This window comes from Tasmannia lanceolata, unplaced genomic scaffold, assembly GCF_043159265.1.
Source record: "Tasmannia lanceolata isolate RefF3 unplaced genomic scaffold, GAP_Taslan_0.1 ptg000025l, whole genome shotgun sequence".
Classification (NCBI taxonomy): Eukaryota; Viridiplantae; Streptophyta; class Magnoliopsida; order Canellales; family Winteraceae; genus Tasmannia; species Tasmannia lanceolata.
The window spans coordinates 10,209,500-10,228,252 of NW_027518702.1; the positions used below are offsets into that span (position 1 = coordinate 10,209,500).

Below are 18,753 nucleotides of genomic sequence, written 5' to 3' on the forward strand. Positions count from 1 at the left end.
ATCTCACATCATAAAAGGAACAACTAATGTCGAGGGCTTATAAGAACTTGGGTACACTCCCCTTAACAGCTGGCTTGAGTTCTACCGAGGTCCCAACAAGAATATTATCTCCTTTATTGGGGCAATCAATTTTTGACAAATAATTTGCCACTGCATTAGCTTCGCACAAAGTGCGAGTAACTCTTCATGTTTTGAAAGAGTGGAGGATGTTTCTGATGGTTGGTAATGAATTAATGGCCTTAGTCATCATGGGTAGTTGGATCTTCCATTTATTACACAAACCACAATCCACAATCCACGAGTCCGACTCGATCCAGATTTCTTCATTTCTTCAACTTCTTTCCTTTGGCTAGAGATAACCCTTGGTAGATGGCGTGGATTTCCAGAGCTTATATCTTGTCAACATTAAGGAAAATATGAACATAGCTGTTCGAGTCTCTTATTATCCCTCCTATTGCTGCTGCTCTCTCTCTCTGGTGTATCTATAACCACTACTTCCAGGGGCTAACCCAATGAAGAAAAAGGGGCGAATATATCATTCCCCCACAATTCACATTCATCATCTATGATCGGGATGACTATAGTATTTAACTCACTTACACGCCCTTCTTAACAATAGTTAGTAAAGTTGAAGAACAAAGCCTTGACCAATTGAGCTAGAGGCTCAACCCCTTCTTAACAATAGTTAGTATTTTCTCAACCATGTGATGTTTGTATTGCAAGCCATTCTAAAAAAACTCACCATTTGAATACCCTAGAGTCTTCGAGGAATGATACCATGAGAAGCCTAACTCAATGCCAATTGCATGACAGTAGTATGGTATAGAATTCTAGACCCTTGTACATTTTGAAAGCATGACAAAAAAAGGGAAATGATAAATTCACCACTTTTCTTTACACGGGACAGCCAACTCTAGTGTACACGGCAACCGGGCCCTTTGAATCCTTCCCGCGTGCAGTAAATCAGCCGCTCTTCGTAATAGATACACCAGAGGTGAATGTCCCAAGTTAAAAAAAAGGGTGGATATATCACTTCCCCCCCTCCCCACCCACAAAAATAAAATAAAAAATCAAACTAATATTAAGGTGACTCCAATCGCGGGATCAAATATTACCAAGGGTAATGATATATTTGCTCCCTCTAGTGTATTCATGACTACATTTTTAGACTACAAGGGTCTGGCCCAATAAAGAAAAGGGGTGAATATATCATTTCCTTGATAGCAATTCACATTTATACGATCAAACGGTTAGAAAATGTTTTGAATGATAAGATATTCACACAGTTGGTGTTCCGTGTGAAAGCAAAGATCCCACATCGGAAAAGTGAAAGAGATGTCGATGGAGTTATAAGAACTTTGCACACTCCCCATGACGGCTAGCTTTGTTCTCATAGCCGTGGCGTGGCAAGGGGCTTATAAGGACATGTGCACCCTCCCTTTTATGGCTAGCTTTTAATGATGGGTTACGCTTGGTTCCCAATACAAAAAATTATATGTGATTTACTAGGCAATGTCATGGAAATCATTTCGACGGAATAGGACAAAATCTGCTTCAATGTCAGCCTGGCTGTTCTCTCATGCAAAAGCCAGCCCTGAAATAGCCCAAGGAATCCCAAATTTCCATAGGCTGTCCAAGATCAAGCGCGTCTAATCGTCTTCTCACCGTATGAGCATCTCATATCATAAGTTACCTGTTAAAACTTAAAATGATAAACACTATCATACGCGCAGTGCGTACTACGCACCACTCACGACCAAAAAAGGCAAAAACCTCTATCTTGTACCCCACTCCATCAAATACACACGCGTATTAGGGTTTAGGGTTTTAGGAACAACACAACCCAAACTATAAAAAGGGGCATACCACCACCACCATCACCATCAGTAGAACCAGATATCTCTGGAAATCTCTAAATCCAACACCGACCCAGATCAAATCTCTGTAATTTACAGAGACCCAGATCAACAAATTCACAAATTTCTCAATTTTTTTTAGGGTTTATAATACATGGCTGGTGGTGGCCAAGCTGCAGTCTCTCTCCTCACAAACATCGCACGTGCCGCATTCTCCCTCGGCGCAGGTCTCACCCTCATCAACACCTCCATGTACAACGTCGATGGAGGCGAACGCGCAGTCCTCTTTGATCGCTTTCGTGGAGTCCTTGATGAAACAATCTCTGAAGGTACCCATTTTCTAATCCCAATCCTCCAAAAACCCATCATCTTTGATATTCGCACCCGCCCCGCAACCTTCACCTCCTCCACTGGCACCAAAGACCTCCAAATGGTCAATCTAGGCCTGAGAGTACTCTCTCGCCCTGACGTGGATCGCCTCCCTACCATATACAAAACCCTAGGTACAGATTATGATGAGAAAGTACTGCCTTCAATAGGCAATGAGGTTTTAAAAGCCGTAGTTGCGCATTTTAATGCTGATCAGCTCTTAACAGAGAGACCCCATGTGTCTGCTTTAGTTAGGGAGAGTTTGGTTAAGCGGGCTGCGGATTTTAATATCATTTTGGATGATGTGGCGATTACCCATTTGTCGTATGGGATTGAATTTTCGAAGGCGGTTGAGCAGAAGCAAGTTGCGCAGCAGGAGGCGGAGAGGTCGAAGTTTGTGGTGGCAAAGGCGGAGCAGGAGAGGAGGGCGGCGGTTATAAGGGCGGAAGGGGAGAGTGAGGCGGCGAGGTTGATTTCGGAGGCGACTGCGAAGGCTGGGGATGGGCTTATTCAGCTTAGGCAGATTGAGGCTTCGAAGGAGATTGCGGGGACTGTTTCGAAGAACCCGAATGTGGTTTATGTTCCTAGTTCGAATAATATGCTTTTGGGGATGAATCCTTCTTTGCCGGGTCGTTGATGTTTGTGACCAAGAGGGTGGTGGTAGGGTAATAAGGTGCTAATTCGCTTTCCTTTTCCCAATTTACGAGTCTCTATGTTCCTAAAATGTACTTGCTTGATTATTAGATATGGATCTCTATGTTTCCTAAAATCTACTTACTTGATTATGAGATATGGGTCTCTATGTTTCCTATAATTTTCTTACTTGATTATGAGATATGGGTCTCTATGTTTCCTAATTTTTTCCTACTTGATTATGAGTATTTATCTCTGGTTTTAGTTCGATGAATGAAATTTAATTAAGAATTGTTGTGGGTTTTTAGTGTATAAGAAAGATAATTTTTGTATTATGCTTTATGCTGTTGAATCTATTGTTGCATTGTCTCTTCATTTTAATATGCTTTCATAGGTTTTGTAGCCTGTTGTTTGTCTTGAGGTTGGACTTTAGAGCCGCATTCATCTTCCTGATGTACTTTGGATTGTTATTGTCAATATTGTTGTTGTGCATGTAGTAGTGTTATTCATTTGCAAGCATTGCGGTCCTAAGATGATGTTTGAGGCAGATTAGATTTCAATTTGGTATGCCTGTTTCCTTGTTAGGAGCGCTTTTAGTATAGCTATGATATTTATTGTGGTCACCAAATGTAGGGAGAATATGATACTTAACATGTTCGGTTGTGGGAATTTTTGAAACTTTGCTGAATGATTGTTTAATAAGTGGGTTTAGCTTATTTGAGAAGCCTTTAGTAATTTTAATTCGATTATAATTTACATATTGGTAGGTAATAATATATTTGCTATGTATAGATGATGAGCGAGTCAGGTTCTCATTAATTTTTTGTCTCTTGAATTATAACAACTAATTACAAAAATCATCTATGATATATGATTTTGCCACACTTTGAATTTATTGCTGACATACGTGTCTTGCCCTGTCCGACACCACACACGTGTCCACCCATGTTAACACTCCTTTGGACACTTTTAAATGTACTGCTATAAGTACTTAATGTGGGTGTGTGGACACGTTTTTGTGGCGTGTCAAGTTTGACATTCTATTTTATTATTGCATATTGTGTTTACCTCCTTTTATTATTAACTCTTCTTTTATTATAAACTCTTTTTTAGCTCTTCTTTAGCTAATATTTGTTGCTGCGTCATATATACTTTCTATTTTAGCCCTGTCCCCGTTTCTAAAATTTGGAGGCCCCGTTTCTAAATTTTGGAGGTTTTCTATGTCTGACACTTTGTGTCCGTGTCAATACGCGACACTCATGTCCGTGTCCACAAATCATAGTCTATGATGTGGATGTCCGCTTCTATCACTGGCTAACAGTTGCCTGAGTGAATTCAGGAGGTTGATCCCTCCATTAGAACTTTAGACACATTCGCAAAGTGTTTCACTTCTTGATGGATACATATCTTAACAATAAGAAATTAGAGTAAGGCTTAGCAATAGGAAAATTATAATAAGGGCTGAGATTGCTCCACACATAATATAGGTCTTTTTTATTTTTATTTTTTAATGGTGATGGAAATCTACAACTTGGCTGCAATATCCCGAGCCACCTTTAAAGTAGCAGTTATCTTCCATGGAATATTTTAACTGCTTTAATCATTTGATTGCATTCAAAAGTCACTGTAAACTCAAACTGTAAAGGAACCTGGAAAATACGCCTCCCAAGTTGAGACCTTCTCTCAAGGCTAATATTTCTGCTTCCATTGCATTCTTCACCCTAAAGGGCCTGAGAACAAGCCATTCAAAAAGAGAAGGGAGGGGGGCTGAGAACACCATTGTCATTACTCCTTTGATGGCCCCAGTACCCACAAGGTATGCTCATGCTTGACCCTTTGTAGTTCATCCTTAATGACTCCAATGGCGGGGACCATATATGAATTGCTCTATTTTCCTGCTCCCTACTTGCAGTGGAAAAAACTCCCACATTCTTTTTAATTTCTGGGGTTCTAATGCGTTTGAAATATTTCACTAACCTATCAGAAATATCATTAACTTCGCTATTATTATGTTTGAACGGAATGTTAGTCCTCTACAAATGTCATTGAGTTCATCAATAATATGAGCTGTCCTTCAAGGACTCCAGTCATGAAATGGATTTCTTATTGATGGCATTAGACGAGTCTCCCCGTCCATCAAAATCTTTCCATTCATCTTCTTCTCAAGGATGAGTACAAATTATCTCCAAGTATGGAACTCTTTCCACTATTGTTAGCAGCCCTACTAATTGAATGCTAGGCAAAATGATTTGTGAATTTTCCTTTGGTCTCGGCTTCCTTTTTAGGTAATCGACATATGTTTCGCGTGACATCTGGAATTCTGGATTCTCTTTATTTTTTCCACCTTTGGTCCATTTCTGGCTGTCAAATGTTAACTACCGATTGAAAATATCATTGATGAGGACTTTTGGTGATTCAGCTTTCATATATAGCCTAATAATCAATGGGCATGACCTGGTTCTTTCTGTCTTTTCCCATAAATTCTTATATCATTAACATTGTAGCTTGATTTTCTTGGTTTTCTCCACAATTCCTGGGTGACAGAGTTCAACTGTCAACTACTTATTCCATGGAGGGGGATTTTTTGGTGATCTGGCTTGCGTTTGTAGCCCGATAATTGATGCCCTGATTTGATTATTTCTTGAATGTTGAAATTAGAGCAGAAAAATCTGTGGACAGATCAGTCGACAGAACAATCTAGTTTCTGTTTCCAAGTCGACACCCTTTTTCCTTCGTAGAGAATATAGTCACAAATATCTCCGACATTTTTCAAAAATATTGTGATATTTTGCGATTTTTGATATAACAACAAAATCCCGATATTTTCCTGGGGTAATGAAAAATCATAGAGATATCTTCATTTTCTATTTTTACAGCAAAAATATCATGAAAATATCACGATAGACTCATGATATTATTTGTTGTCCTAATTTAGTTCCTAAATTTTATATTTTTATGTATTTTAAATATTTATATTTCTGTTTTTCCTGATATAAACCTGAAAATAAAAAAAATATAGAGATAAACCCTTCCCTAGAACCATTCAAAATAAAAAACCCTTCCCTTGAAGACAAATATTTGTGTCTGGTCTTGTCTAGCCAACAAGCGCTAACGCTGAATGAAGCATTTCTTTAGCCCAGGGTATCAATCTGGTTGCCTTTCTTCAAGTAGAATGCTATCTTAGTTTCACATCACTCAATTGTTAGTGTCCTTGATTCTCCTCAAATTGGGTCCATCGCCCAATCCTGGTTCCTATCTTTGCTGACTCTATCCCGTTTTACAAGACGGATACACTTTCGGAAATGGAACCAGTTTGTGGAAAATTTCTTTGTAATTTCATCCTCTCATCATTAGCAGTTTTCAGAATAATGAAACATGATATGATATTACTGATGTAATATATTTTGAGTTATGACTTATGACAACCGTCAGACCAGCTTACAGTAAAAGCTTGCTCTAACCTTATGGACATTGATGTGCTTATTCAATAGCATTGTTATATTCTGTTTCATTTGCTCTCGGACCACAAATAGGTGGTCCAAGCTACTGTGCTGGAAGCTTCCCTTTCTTGGGACCCACGTCACTAATATCTCCGATATTATCAAAATATAGCCATGATATTTTAGTAAAATGACAAAATCCCTATAGAATCCCAAGCATTTAAAAGATATAGCGATATTTTCAATTATCGCGATAATATCCCAATATTTTTACGATATTTTTTTACCATGCAAATAAAAAATGTTGCGGTATTTTTAGTTTCAAAAAAATATTACGACATTTTTAGGGCAGTGATAAGTCGACTCCCAAATATCTTAAATCGATCCCCCATGTGTCTTTCTCTCTGCTCTTTGTCTCTTTAATCCAGAGGAGAGAGAAAGACACATGGAGAGTCGATTTAAGATATATGGGGGTCGATTTATCACTCCCCTATTTTTATGATATTTGTTATTTTTTCTTAATTTATATATTTTTAAATAATTTTATTTTATTGTTTTTCCCGATATAAACCCGAAAAAATAAACAAAAATTAATGTATGCCGAGATTTTCCCTTGTTGAGAAATTCCCGAGAACGACATTTGTGACATAGCTTGAGACCCAGGCTTGTGCAAATGATCTTATGGAATCATGTTGGCAAGTGCGATTAATAGTATGGAAGTTTCCTTGAGGTTAACCTTTTGGTCTGATGCAACACAGTAATCAATTAGAATTCTTTGGATTTCTATACACCAGTTGAGGGAGGCTTGTGCAAAAGGCCTGCTGTCATAGCAAAATAAATCTGAGATTTTTGGTCCATAGCAACATGCTTTAGTGTTCTTATAGCGTAAGACTAATTGCTAAAGCTAAGCTATGAGACAACACTTTGACACACAGGATAAACATGTTAGGACATTGAGATGCAGGAACAATAAGGGAAGAAGACTAATTGTGCACTGACGTTGGGTGAAGGGATTTGGATCTTTTGGATGGGTTTGTAGGATATGGGAATATGGTCACAGTTCATGGGTAAATACGACTTTTGGCACAAATACGAAGGGATCTGTAAATCCTTGGCAGTCAGGATTGGAAGGATGTAAAGGGTAGGTTTGAGTACTGTACGATAAAGTCCGGGATTATTGACAGGTCCGCAGCAACAGGGGTAAAGGTTCGTGGTCGTGGATTAGGGTTGTGCCATTGTAAAGATTTAATTGTTAAAGTGCAGGGTTCTAGCCTCTAGGGACTGGTATAGGTGTTTACTGAGAGCAGGCAACATAGATAGGACAACGGTTGAACTTAAAGAGACTGTAGGTGGACTGTTGCAATGGTAGGAAAGGACTGCAGTGACAGGTTTTCGGTATGGTGCTTCAATGAATATCTTAAGATGGATCAATGGGTTCTTACAATGGTTGGGGACTGATATAAGGGGATGGGGGTTGGGCTGAGAAGTTTGGAAGGGTTTAACAGTCCTCTTGTGTCTGTAAGAGACCAAGATAGGGTACTACTGATCTGTTAGGGTTGGATCTGCAGGTTAGATAACTATCAGAGATACAACGGTATCAATGGGGATTCTGGCTTCAGGTTAAAGGTTCTTTTACAGATCTTGAATCTAGAATGGATTCATTGCAGTTCCTATTAGGGGAAAGCTATCTACAGGTTAAAGGCATTAAAGGGTAACGTGAGTGGTCGGCGGTTCAGTATATCCACTGAAAAGGACCATCGGAATGGTATTAACTGCTGAATATTTGCCGACCTTCTAGCATGATGAAAGGAACATCGACGTCCGACACCCAATCCAAAATCTCCTCAATAAAGGGAGCGAAGCTCCACGGATGGGGGTGGCTACTATCCAACCATCTTATGACATTGAGAATCACCTTCCACAACTAAACAGTCCAAATCTCTACTCTCATCCAACCTAAAATTCTATATGCTTTTCCTTGACCGAACAAACTAAAATTCAGTTATTTCAAAATGATCTTTCGAATTGGTCATGTCTCTTCAGTTTATTTCTATGGTACAATTTGTTGTTTCATTAAATTTGTTTCATTAATAGGCTCGTGAAGGGTTCTTCTTGAAAAAGGGCTTGCGAAAGGTAGGGGACTGGTTGCCTAACTAGGGTTTTGCTGGCTAAGTTTCGGGAACGGAGTATATTTCAAAACTGAAAATTAAAAGAAGTCTCAGTCAGGAAAATTTGGAACTCTTTGCCCCCGCCGAGGGTGATGGCCTTTGGAGGGACGGTATCACATAAACGAATTAACACATATGATCAGTTGAAAAAAAGAAAGTTTCAACTGGCTAGTAGATGTGTTCTATGCGTGGATGCTGAGCATCATTCATTCTTACTGTGCATCCATCAAGCAGCTCATCCAACCTTCATTCGCCTATCGGCTCACCCTACGGGCCTTTGGCTCCTAACGGACTCTCTCCCTATCGGTCGAGCCCCTTAGCCGATAGGCGAAGGAAACATTAGACCATTTAATGCTGCATTGTCCTTTTTCCTCGTAATTATGGATGAAGGCTATGCAAGCCTTTGGAATGTCATGGGTTTGCCCTCGTTCTATCGGGAAAGTGCTTCTACACTGGGGCAATGGTCCCTTTGGCGATATGGGTAGAATGTTGTGGAGAGCAATTCCCTACAGCATTGTCTGGAATATATGGAAAGAAAGGAATAGGCGTATATTCGAGGAGCAAAGTAGAAATCTCAGTCGGGTATCATTGGACATCAAAGTAGAAATTATCTCCTGGGTGAAATCAAAAAAGAAATTTCCCTTCACTAGAAGCTATATCCTGCAAAATTGGTGGTCACTATTATGGGATAGAGCGATCATGTATTCATGTCAAAGCCTCAGCCTAAATGGCAACCACCACCCTCGGGATGGCTCAAGATAAATTTCGATGGGAGTTCGATTGGAAACTCTAGTAAGGCTAGAATCGGAGGGCTTATAAGGGATGTTAGAGGAACATTAATTATGACTTACTCAGGCCCGACAGGGGAATGTGACGCGAATGAAGCCGAAGTGAGAGCTCTCCTTTTTGGTCTCCGATGGGCCCACAAGCATGCAATGCGGCATTTAATAGTGGAAGGAGATTCAGCCAATGTAGTAAGCTGGGCCTCAAGTAAATCAAGGACCATGGCGGTTTCAAGGTTTAATCGTGGAAATTGTTGACTTAGTGCTGTTGCTGAATCTGAGGATAGAACATAAAAGGAGATTAGCAAATGAAGCAGCAGACTCGTTGGCCAAAGAAGGGGTCCTGCGGGATTCTGTTATTATTGTTTTGTCCCGTCCTAGCCCTGTCCTGAAATTGCCCCGTGCAAGTATACGATTTAACTCCAGTTGGGGGACATCTTGTCCCTATCTGACTCTTTTGGAATTAATAAAATGTCAATTTTCAAAAAAGAAAGAAAGAAAGTGGAAATAATAAAGAGAAAGAAGTAGAAAGGAAACACCTAGAATCTCTCCATGTCTGTCCGAAGCACATCTGATGTGATTTAGTATTAATATTATTTATTTTATGGACATATTTAGTTGTTTTTATTTTATTTATGTGTTATTTTGACTTATATTTCATGCTTTAACACTTATAGATGTGGGAATGCCCATATCAACCTATGACCCACTTTAGTTGTTTTTCATCTATGATTCACAACCCTAAACTCAAACCCCACTCAAAGATCCTTGTAACCTTATTGATCTTCTACCATGGCCAACCGCTTAAAACCTCCTAAGCTTTAATCACTCAAAATTTTAAAACACCATTGGATACTCCCATAGCCCACCACATAAACTCTTTAAAATCCACCTAAAACCTTTTAAAACCGATTCTTATATCTTATTGGTCAACACTATGACTCGACACTTATTTCACTTAACCTCTCTTGTTTTCCTTTTATTTTATCCTATTGTCCAGCCCCTTAGGCACACCTCTTATCCCACTTAATCATACACCTCTCCTCCTTATAAAACTCTAAACAAACTCCCCAAGACCCTAGTTTTGGACATTGAAAAATATCCCTTGTTCTTTTGCGTGGGACAAGCTTCCTCCTCTCCTTTTAACCCTTCTCCCCTTCACGGCTAGGTGAGCCTCCCGCTTTCTCCTTCGATCTCCTCTCCTCCTCTCCTCTCTCTCTCTCTCTCTCGTAGGGCCTGTTTAGTTTGCAAGAAAGGGGTGGAAAGAGATGGAAAAGAAACTCTTTTCCACCTTTCCACATCTTTCAGTTGTTTGGTTGTAAGGAAAGCAAATCCTCCGTGAATTGATCTTTCCTCACTCTCTCTCTCTCTCTCTCTGACACACACAGTCTCTCTTTCTCTCTCTCTCTCTCTCATGAGGACCATCTTGGAGATCATATTCTAATTTTAGTGTACTTTAGATTTATTTTAAGTCTCTTAAGTTATAGGATGGATGCCATGGCATTTTCCCATTAATATCACTTGTTTTTTCCCCCCAAGTTGTAGATGCTTAAAATGGGGTCCACGTGTTTATTACGAAAATCTTAAGTGATAGGGGCAGTCATTTGTAATTATCACTTAAGTTATCAAGTGACTACCATGGCCTACATTACAAAATAAAATATTTGTGTTTGTGGGACTTGAAGTGGGTTAGTTTCTATGATGAGTTACGAGTCTTAGTGGGTTTGAAGATTCCTAGTTTAATTGGAGGGAGAACCCATGTAATAATTTTATTTCAATAACGAGTTAGTAGTTTAAGTATAATGAGTCTTAATTAGAATAGGAGCTATTTTGCAACAATGATCATGTGTTTTTTTAATCTTCGTATGACTTACATAGCCTATAAATATGAAAGGCGTATTGTCCCTTGAAATGAATCTGGATAAAAATTGATGCTTTCTTATATCGAATGTGTGATGCCTTTTTGGAAGTGATGCTTCATGTGATATTAGTTTTTTATCCCTTAAATTCTTATCTTTCTTTCTTTCATCATCTTTTTCCTATGATTTAGCCGACCCTTTGAATTTATTGCCGATACACGTGTCCTGCCGTATTTGACACGACACGCGTGTCCACACGTGTCGACACTTCTTTGGACACTTTTAAATGTATTATTAGAAGTCTTAAACTTAATGTGGGCGTTTGGACATGTTTTTTGTATCGTGTCAAGTGTGACATTCTGTTTTATTATTGAATATTGTGTTTGCCTCTTTTATTATAAACTCTTCTTTTAGCTCTTTAAGTAATATTTGTTGTTATATCCCTTTATTTAAGTAAACTCTTGTCCCAGTACTATATTCATTGTATCATATTGGTCTATATTTCTCATTTTATATTGGAGACAAAAGAGAACTAGATTAAATTGATGAATACATTATTATTTGATTGTCTTTTGTTTGTGTTTAATTCTAAGATATATTAATTTGTGAAATGAATATCATATTTACAAATTTTGATAGTAATCAATAATTTTATATGTTTGTATGTGTCACCATTTATAGATTTTTAGATGTTGCCATGTTAGACAACTCGTATCCATGTCGAAACTGTACACATGAATCCGTATCCACAAATCATGAGTATATACACTTTCTATTTTAGCAGTGTCCCCGTTTCTAATTTGTACCCTGTTGACATGTTTTTTGTATCGTGTCAAGTGTGACATTCTGTTTTATTATTGAATATTGTGTTTGCCTCTTTTATTATTAGTTATTTTATTATAAACTCTTCTTTTAGCTCTTTAACTAGTATTTGTTGTTATATCCCTTTATTTAAGTAAACTCTTGTTCCAGAACTATATTCATTGTATTAGATTGGTCTCTATTTCTCACTTTATATTGGAGATGAAAGAGAACTAGATTAAATTGATGAAGACATTATTATTTGATTCTCTTTTGTTTGTGTTTAATTCTAAGATTTATTAATTTGTGAAATGAATATCATATTTACAAGTTTTGATAGTAATCAATAATTTTATATGTTTGTATGTGTGAACCATTTATAGATTTTTAGATGTTGCGATGTTAGACAACTCGTATCCATGTCGAAACTGTACACATGAATCCGTATCCACAAATCATGAGTATATACACTTTCTATTTTAGCAGTGTCCTCGTTTCTAATTTTATATGTTTGTCGTGTCTGACACTCGTGTCCGTGTTGACACGCGACACTCGTGTCCGTGTCTACAAATCAGTTTTTCTCTCTCTTTCCTCCCCACTTTCCTCACCCTTTTGCATGTCCTTCTCCTCGCTCCCATCCTTTTTACTTTTCCGCTGCTCTCTCTCACCTCCCTCCACCTCCGCCCCTAATGCTTGGGTTCATAAGCCGTCCACTTCCACACCTGATGCACAACTGTTTAGCTCTGATACTAAATCTGATGTAGGACGATCGTAGGAAGGACTAATACTTCGCTTTGATACTAAACCGATGTAAGATAGATCTATAGAAGGGACGCTAGGGGTGAAAAGGGTAGGTTAAAATTAGGGTTTTGTGTGGGTTTAGAAGGGTGTAGATGTATGTTGGGAAGGTGCAAGCAATGGTCTTTAGCGAGGCTAAGGGGCGCATGGATCAAAGAATAATATCTAGGGATCAAGAACTGAAAATAAAGAGGATTAAAGCAAGAAATTAAAGAGAAACATTACACCTGGAGTCACTCTAGATCTTGCCTAGGCATCAGACCTAGGCTTTCAAGACTTCACTCCCTTAAGGAGGTTATGCTAGAATTACACTAGCAATCCCGAGGCATCACACCAAGGGAACCCTATGCATTGCACCAAGGGGTCAAAGCATCGCACCTTGAAAAAGTAGACTTCACAACCATGGTTTGCAAGAACGCAAGAGAAAACTAATTGCATTCCATCATCCATAACATAGCATCCATCAAAGAGAAGTGCTCTGAGGCCACATATATATAAGAAAAGAAAGAGAACTAGAAAGTTGCAAAACTCTAAACAAAAGCCTTTGCACTAAAATACTCTTTAACGATTTAAAGACTCTCTCCCCACTTAAAAGTTTTGTAATACATGAGTGAGTGAGGCCTATCTAAAACGCTCGTAACTCAAAGAAACCAAGTGATATTAGTAGGAAAAGACCATGATACTCTTCCTATAACTTGAGGGAATTCAAAGACACCTAAAAGACACTTAAAAATTAAAACATGGGCCCTAAGATGGTCCCCATCAACTCCTCTCTCACCCCATGGTTGGGTTCATAAGCCGACTTGTAGTCTTCTCTCTCTCTCTCTCACTCTCTCTCTCTCTCTCTCTCTCTCTCTCACACACACACACACACACACACACACACACACACACACACACGCACGCACACACACACACAGACACACACACCTCTCCCCTCCCTCAACTGTTGGGTTCATAAGCCGCTCCCCTTCTATCCTTATCTTTCTCTTTTCTTGATCTTGATTTCTTTTCTTCCTTGATTTTGATTTCTTTCTTGATCTTAATATCTTTATTAGTCTTGATTCATTTCTTGTTTCCTTTCTTTCCTTCTACCCTCTTTCTTTCTCTTTCAAGAAATACACGAGCCCTGGATTCGCATCAATTTGGAATCAAAGCTGGATTTTTTTTTTCGTGTTTTCTTATTAATAAAGTACCTTGCCATTAAAAAAAGAGAGGATTTTCCCTCTTTTATTAGATATATGGTAGGGAGGGTATAGGGCTTTGGGTTTTGGTATGATTTATGAGTGAGTCTCATTTCTTTATGCCATGCTTACCCGAGGCTCTATATGTTACTTTGGGGGATGGGATTTGCATTTTTTATTGTTACGCGAGGGAGGGAGGGCTGGTCTTTTCATTGTAACCTCAAAGATGGGGAGTTTGAGTGCTTGCATGAGTTAGTTACCTTGAGGATGTGGTGTGTGAAATAATATTTTTGATCGAAGGATGTGGAACAAAATGGTGTCGTCTCGGTAAGATCATTTTACCATTGCCTCTATGGGAGCGAGTTTGCCATTCTCTTGGGAACTTGTATGGAAGTATCATGTTATTTATAAGATTTAACGGTTTGGGTGGACTGTTGCTTTCCAAAAGATTCACACTATCAATGTGCTCAAGCAAAAAAAAAAAATGTTTGTTTAATCGTAGCATTCTTTGCAAGAAGGCAACAAAATCTTGCCATGGGAAGGCATTCTTGGTTGCTTTATGATTGATTGGGTCTTTTCATGTTCGTTCCCCACGGGAGATTTTTTTTGTGCTGATCTCCTTTTGAAGAATGATGTGGCCATTTATGGGCCCAAAGATCATATTTTTATGGAGTATGTTTCATTTTGCATTAGCGTGGGTCCTGTGGATTGAACGAAATTGAAGAATTTTTTGAGACATGGAGAGATGATTGGTGAAGCTTACATGGGATGGGAAGTGTCTCTTAGTGAGTTGGTCATTGGTGATGAAAGAGTTCAAGGATTACTCGTTCGAAGTGCATCTTAGAAAAATGAGTTGGTCATTGGTGATGAAAGAGTTCAAGGATTACTCGTTCGAAGAGCATCTTAGAAAAATGAGATGTGAACATCATGATTTGAAATCACAATGGAGAAAATGGATATGAAATGGAACCCTTCCACACCCTCTAACTTATCAAATTAAACTTTGATGGATGCTCTATTGGGAACCCATGGTTAACAGCTATGGTGGCATCTTTCAGAATAATTTAAGGGAGATTGTGTTCTCATACTTCTAATTGATTTGTGTGTGAAGCATAAGTTCGAGCTCTTCTCGTCAGTCTATATCTTCACTGAGATAATTGGTTGTGGCTTGGTTTGAGGTTGATTCATCAAACTTATTTCTTGGGCAAACATTTGTTATCTGGGGCTCTAGAGATTTCCACTCATCATCAATCAAATCTGTGAAATTAGGGAAGTATCTTTTGTTTTCTCTTATTCTTAGATCAACTAATGTTGTAGCGGTCTCGCTAAGAGCAGGAGTGCATATGGATATTCTTTTCCTGGGACAATCTCTGCCTCTTTGTAATTTTTTCTTTAATTGTAAGCAATATTTGGCACTAAAACATAAGATCATCACCAAAGGTCCACATCTTCTATATTAGATCATGCAAACAAACTCGACGCAAATATGCTATTTAGCTCTGCAACATCTCAAGAGTATCATTTGGTGTCAAGTGACATGGAATCCTCATCCTGTAACGGGGAGAAGGGATGTACATAGAGGAATATTAGTTCGTCCATAAAATGCAAGCCAGATCTAAGGGCGTTAAAAGCTCTTGCAACAAACATGCATTAAAATGAAAAAATAAGCTACATAGTAATGGCATACATGTAGTTCGATTGAGGGGAAGGGAGGAAGAAGAGCAAGAGCAAGAGAGCCCACCAATTTGTGGGGTTTGATTGTGTCAAGATAATGAGTAAAACCCTAATACAATGACTTATATATGGCTTCAAACTACTAATTACTAAACTGCCACTGATGCCTAATGCACTATAATATTATGTATAGGGCGATCATAAATTTGCACCCCCTCCCTATAGGATAATTCGCACCCTTTAAAAGAGGGTATGCGCTAGACTTTGACGCTTTTTAACGTCAATTAACGCTAAAGGGGTGTGAATTATCCTACAAGGGGTGTGAGTTTGTCATTGACCTATTTATATCTATATGTTATTTCTAATGCTCCCCTTCAAGCTGAATTGTTTCTCTGAGATTGTATGATTTGTCAGCCAACCCAATGTTGCTCTTATTGGAGTCTCGTTACTATTGGAGTCCCACTTGGCTAACTACATTAGCAATCAAAAGATAAGTCCTCCATGCATCCAAAACCAATTTAGTAACTAATTCTAACAAAAAATCACGTGCATGCAAGTGGGGGCGGGTTTTACACATCTCAAAACCCAGCCTCTCAAGGGAGAAGGTGATTAAAACATCTCAAAAAGTAAACGATACACTGACCACTCAGGGGAGAAGGTGATGAAAGATCTCAAAATCCAGCCTCTCAACTCCAGAATGGGCCAACCGATCCTCACTATTAGCAGGTCGGTGGGCGTGCACAAATGTTGCTGCATACCGCTCCACTACATCCAAAATCTCCGTAGCAGCATCGAGAAATCTCAAAGGATACCCTGACCCATCACAAATGACAAGTCCACTTCCATCACTTGGGATTCGATAGGAATATTGTGATAGTGTTATACATCTGGATGTACCTATTGACGGTTAAGGTTCTGATTGGCATTCTCTAAATACTCCTAGTATATGCCTATTTACTTGCACGCCATGAACATTTTGTTGATGCATTTTTGTTTGTAATGTTTTCTTATTTTGTTCGTGCAGACCACTTCTCTTCATAGAAGTATAGAACATGGCCTCAATACTTGAGGCTTGTAACTAATTCTTAGCAGAAAATTTTAAATTTGTAAATATTTGTTATCTATTATCATCTGAAATATGATTTATCACACATTCAAATGGAAACTCAAGATGGTTTTTAAAAAAAATGTGGAATCAGGCCATGGGTTTTGTTTTCACGTGGAATTAGGCCTTGGGTTTTGTTTTCACTTGGAATCAGGCCATATTTTGTACTTGGAAGATTGTATTTTTTCAGTGGTCAATTACATTTTTCCTATTTATCATGTTCTGTTATGCCAGCATAGATGCTGTTTATGATCTGCTCTGCAATAACTCTTACATTCTCATAACCCACTTGAACATGGGGGATGGTATAGGGAAAAACCCTTACTATATCTGCAGTTTTAATGGAAATGTTGCTACTTAACTTCATGTTTGGTCATGGTTTTGTAGGTTTGAGTTCATCACCATTGGATCTCAGAGCATACTGCATGGGGGAGCTCTCTGCTTTGGGGAGGTTTTCTCATTTATTTTTTTTGTTCTTCTAGAATGTTAATAGGAGATTGATACTTTCCCTGCCTTGACTTCAGATTTTAGTGACTATTAAATTTAATCTTTGAGATGGATTTTAGACTGCAGTACAGTATCTAAAGTTGTTAAGAACTTGTTTAAAGATTCAAGGGTCTCTGTGTCTGTCAGATAAACATCTGAAAGACCCAACTCTTTACCTTTGCTTGCTTGAATTCCCATCCAACATCTACTTTTTATTTTTGAATAGACACCCAACATCTAGTTTAAATTTTAAATAGGTTTCATGTGAATCATTTCATGTTCTTTGATGCCAAAGCATGAAAAATCTTGATATTTTAAATTTCTTGTCTATATTTTGCATTCAAGTTCTAGGAATGCAAATTTGGTGATGTTTTCAAGATGGCCCGAGATGGTCCGATGGATCTTCGCGATCCGTTCTGATTAAAATGGAATTTGCGGATTTATATTTTTGATTTGCAAACATGTCTATCCAATTATGGTTTAGTGAGTTACAAAAGTTTCCTCATTGTGCCTAAATCCTTGATTCTCATCTGCTAAAACTACTGATTTTTTAGAGCGAAGCAGAGTTGCTCTGTCTGATTCTGTTTCACCCGCTCTAGAAAATGGAGAATGAGAAGCTTTTAAAAAACACAGCCTTTGTGACAAGATTATAAGCCATTGATCAATGCTTGATTTGATGGGTTCTAATCAATAGCTTGTAATTATCCAAATGATCTTTATGGTTCAAAAAAATTACCCAAATGACAGGTACTAAGGATTTCAAAAAAAAAGAAAAAAAAGAAGGATTTCAAAATCATACAACGCAAATGATAGATTATTAATGTTAGGCTACTGGCATTCCTGCCACCATGTTTTGATAAGAGGACCAACTCACTTTGTCTTTTCTTTTTGAATTGGCTGCTGAGTGTTTTTTGGGAATTTTAATAGCCTTTTGACAGATTAAATAATAAAAGACACGGTGGGTTCGTCTTAATATCAAAACAAATATCAGTAGGCTCTATGTAATTACTGAAGTTTTAGGTGGTTTTTTAATCGATAACCTTTAGTGGGGTTTTGGTGGTTATCCCAAAAAATTCTTATATTTTACATTTAGCATGTGAGTAAACCCCTGCCAAGTGGCCAAAATCGGGATATATACTTATCGTGATCATTGAACTAATCTCATCCAAAAACTTAGCTAATCTCCATGGACCAATGTTCGTGCCTTGAACCCAATAAACGACATTTGAAGAATCCCCTTCTACTTCCATCTTACCTTCCATTTGATCCCTAAACAAGCTCAAGCCGAAGTGAAAGCACAAACCTCCTTCTTTGGTAGTAGGGCTGCAACAGGGTCGGGTTTTGCAAAACCCTAGCCCAACCCTAGCTGCCATTATCTTAGCCCTGATCCTGAGTCAGGGCCGAAAATCCTCAACCCAACCCTTGCCCGCCCTAATTGGGCAGGGCTGGCCCTGCTTGGGTCGACCAAGCTGGGCAATTTTACATGTTTTCGGTCTGTTTTATTGTCAAAAATCAAAATGCTTCCACACAATCTATTATTCTAATTGATATATGCTTTTTGGTGATAAATACAAAACCAAAACCCAATAGATGGAGAA

At 38.4% G+C, this 18,753-nt stretch overlaps 1 protein-coding gene across 1 annotated transcript; it reads left to right on the top strand.

The window, feature by feature from the left end:
* The first annotated feature begins 1,780 nt into the window (after positions 1-1,780).
* Positions 1,781-17,332, top strand: LOC143857996 (prohibitin-3, mitochondrial-like). The gene is made up of 2 exons (XM_077368574.1): positions 1,781-2,898; positions 17,057-17,332. Exon 1 carries the CDS (start codon positions 2,011-2,013, stop codon positions 2,860-2,862), a length of 852 nt encoding a protein of 283 aa, XP_077224689.1. The 5' UTR covers positions 1,781-2,010; the 3' UTR covers positions 2,863-2,898; positions 17,057-17,332.
* Positions 17,333-18,753: the final 1,421 nt, after the last annotated feature.

Coding starts and splice junctions, on each gene's coding strand:
- LOC143857996 (XM_077368574.1), top strand. CDS start 2,011: ATGGCTGGTGGTGGCCAAGCTGCAGTCTCTCTCCTCACAAACATCGCA.